General features: G+C 29.7%; 1 protein-coding gene across 1 annotated transcript; it reads right to left on the bottom strand.

The window, feature by feature from the left end:
• Positions 1-267: 267 nt before the first annotated feature.
• LOC131648191 (MLO-like protein 6) lies at positions 268-2,756 on the bottom strand. Its single transcript, XM_058917971.1, has 12 exons — positions 2,637-2,756; positions 2,471-2,528; positions 2,047-2,375; positions 1,900-1,960; positions 1,689-1,777; positions 1,526-1,600; positions 1,341-1,435; positions 1,187-1,236; positions 868-908; positions 608-781; positions 466-501; positions 268-339 (listed from the first exon to the last, which is right to left on the bottom strand). Exons 1-12 carry the CDS (start codon positions 2,754-2,756, stop codon positions 268-270), a joined length of 1,200 nt encoding a protein of 399 aa, XP_058773954.1.
• Positions 2,757-3,125: the final 369 nt, after the last annotated feature.

Genomic DNA, 3,125 nt, shown 5'->3' on the forward strand with positions numbered 1-3,125 from the left:
AAAAAAAGAAAAAAATTTAATTTTTTTAATTGTTGAAAATGAAAAGGAGTTAGCTTATACTATAACATAACTTGTTAAAGAAGTTATTATCTTATCACATGAAATTAATTACCTGTGTGACAAGAGCATAGAGAGGAAGAGTTACATAGCTACAAAGAATTTGAACGATGATCCTGTCAAAATGTTAACTCAGTTAATAGCAATGTAGAGACATTAAATTATATAAGCGCGAGTTCAAATCCGAGACAATTAAAATGAGTATGAGACTTACCCCATGGAGATTCTAATCACCACATCCTCTGAACGAGAATTGTAACATGATTTTAATCCAAATTGAAACTGAAACAATAATACAAAACAAGTTCAAAATTTAGGTTTCATTTCGTAATCGTTATACCTTATAAATCTATCATAAAAATCAAATACTATAATGTTATATGAATTTTCATATGGATGATCACTTACAGCAGTCCATGAAAAGAAAGCAAGTTGAAAGGCATTCTGTTTCAATAAATATGAAACCAAAAAAAATCATAAGATACTTGGATTAGTCACTAACTTTTTTGATTAAATTGATGTGATTAGATTAAACAGAAATATAACATACCTGAAAGAGTACAAAATTAATAAGGTAAAGAATAAGTCTAGGTTTGTTAAACCAAAAGAGATCATCCCCAGGTTGCACCACTGGCTCACCCTTTACCACCATTCCTTGTTTTGAGATTCTTAGACCCATTTGAGTTATGATCACTTGCAACTTTGTTCCAACCAAAAGAACAATCTGCAATTTAATTAGGACATAATTTAATTGATGTCATAATTATATTATTGTTTAATTATATAAGTTATTGTATTGCATGTACTTACAATTAAAGGAACAAATGGTAGCCATAGATAAGAGTTCCATCCTGTTCATACATAAAATGAGGCATGAAATTGTAAGAATATAAACATGATAATAGTAATTCAACCCCCTGTAATATTAGCGAATTTTGCTTCCCCCCCTCCCTACCTTTTGACAACGGTTTTTTCAAAAAAAACGTTGCCAAAACCTGCCTTTAGCAACGGTGGGGGGAAAAAACGAAACACGCTCATATTACAGGGGATAAACTATTATTAACCCTAATAATTAATGAAATAACTTAATCTTAATTATGAGTTATTATAAGATGTGCTATTTGTTTACCATGAGTATGGAATAAGAGGAAGAACACTGCAATGAACCATAGTGGAGGACTGAAAAATTAAAAGAGAGTAATTAATTATACTTCATATAATAATTTATCAAACTTCTAAATGAAAAATCATACAAGAAAAAAAAAGGCTAAAAGAAAACTAACCTGATTTCTACAACAACTTTGAAGTCTTCTTCCAAACATCTTTTAATGTATTGTCTAAAGTCAAATGTCTGGTGACTTGAAGGTGCCAAATGTGCCTAAAATTATCATATAACATAATGCTGAATTTCATAAAACAAATTTCATAACAAACAAGTAAAGAAATTGTAGAAGGAGAAAATTGGTACCATCATAAATCCATGCCTTAAGGTTAAGTAATCCACTTCAGGAACTGATCTTACAAATTGCCTAAAGAAACATACCTACAAAATGCATTCATGTTAACCAAAGAAAATCTAAATGCAATAAGATGATGAAAAAGCTTAAAAAATAAGTTTGAATTTGACTTACAATCCAAATGAGTATAGGATTTTTAGTCCAAAAACTCAAGTGTCTTCTTCCAAATGAAGTCTCATTAGCAAATCTAAACCTCTCAGGATCTATCATTCACAAAAAATGCACCAATTAACATATGCTATTAATTAATTAGTACTATATGCTATAGTTTTAATACATTACTTCTAGAATAAAACTATATACTATAGTTTAAAAACTAACTAACCATGTGTAAATTGGTACTCAAGTGTCTTTGTTTCCTCTTCCCATCTTTTCCATCTTCTCATCTATTGTATTATAATTAATCAAATTATGTAACCAAAGTCATAAAAAAAAAACTATAGTATATAATTAATGTGTCCTTAATTCTTACCTTTGCTCTACCTAGAGCCAGAGTAAGTATGCAATAAAGAACATGAAAAACCGCCAAAACAAAGATAAATATATGTAGTTGATGAATTCCGCCTGCAGACACAAATGCTACTTTTCCATTTTCTGCACATTTATCAATTCCTTCACCGGCCAATATACGCCGTTGATCCGCTAGTAATCTCCGGGATTCATCATCAAAATCTTCCTCTTTAGCTTCATTGTTACTACAAGGATGCCATGTGGCTGCAACCTTTTCGGATATACATATCTTCGATATTAAACCTTCTCCTACCGTTAGTAACAATGATATGAATCCCAATATCATTAACTCTGCAATTATCAAACACAAAAAATGTTCGATACTATATAATATGAAAATTTAATCAATTTTCTAAAATAAATGTATAAAAAATTTAAATTCGCACCTGATTTGATTTTTTCTAGTGACTCGTGTAGAGCGCTTTTGTGTTTCTTCTTCAACCACTGCATAAGTAAAAATTAGCGTTAATACACGGATAGTATATATAAATTAAATTATATTTAAAGTAAGATTTTAAATGTGTAGATATATGCGTGGATATGTATGTATACATTTCCGATGAAGTGGAAGGTGTGTTCAATGGCGATAGATATTAAAAGTATAACAAAGCAAACAACTGCAACAGCCCAAGTAGGTGTTTCAGTTAAGCTTCTTCCTCCTCCTCCTGCCATGCTTAACTAAACTGCTTCTTAATTAATTTATGAGTTGCAAGCAATGTATAATAATAGATTATATGTATACTTTCTTTCTTAGAGGTATAATGTAAATGAAAAATGAATGATTGGTTGAGGTTATGGAAATGAATCTATGTATTAATATAATAGTAGTAGTGAATGGTGAATTTGAGATTAAGACAAGAAAGTGGATTGTAGTCGCTGTTGTTAATGTTGGTAAAAAAGGAGAATCAAATTATCCTAGGATGTGTTTTGTTCTCTTTAAAAAAAGTAATATACAAATTAGACCTATGACGACTAAATGAACTTATGTCAAGCTTAATTAATGAAAATGAACTTATTATTTTATCATATAGTTTACCTATT

This window comes from Vicia villosa, linkage group LG2 (genome assembly GCF_029867415.1).
Source record: "Vicia villosa cultivar HV-30 ecotype Madison, WI linkage group LG2, Vvil1.0, whole genome shotgun sequence".
Lineage (NCBI taxonomy): Eukaryota > Viridiplantae > Streptophyta > Magnoliopsida > Fabales > Fabaceae > Vicia > Vicia villosa.

Excerpts from the sequence above, each read along its gene's own strand:
- LOC131648191 (XM_058917971.1), bottom strand. The coding sequence starts at position 2,756 with ATGGCAGGAGGAGGAGGAAGAAGCTTAACTGAAACACCTACTTGGGCT. Across the intron at positions 2,376-2,470 it reads ACTAGAAAAAATCAAATCAG|AGTTAATGATATTGGGATTC; the intron begins GTGCGAATTTAA and ends TGATAATTGCAG. Across the intron at positions 1,436-1,525 it reads TAAGGCATGGATTTATGATG|GCACATTTGGCACCTTCAAG; the intron begins GTACCAATTTTC and ends TGATAATTTTAG.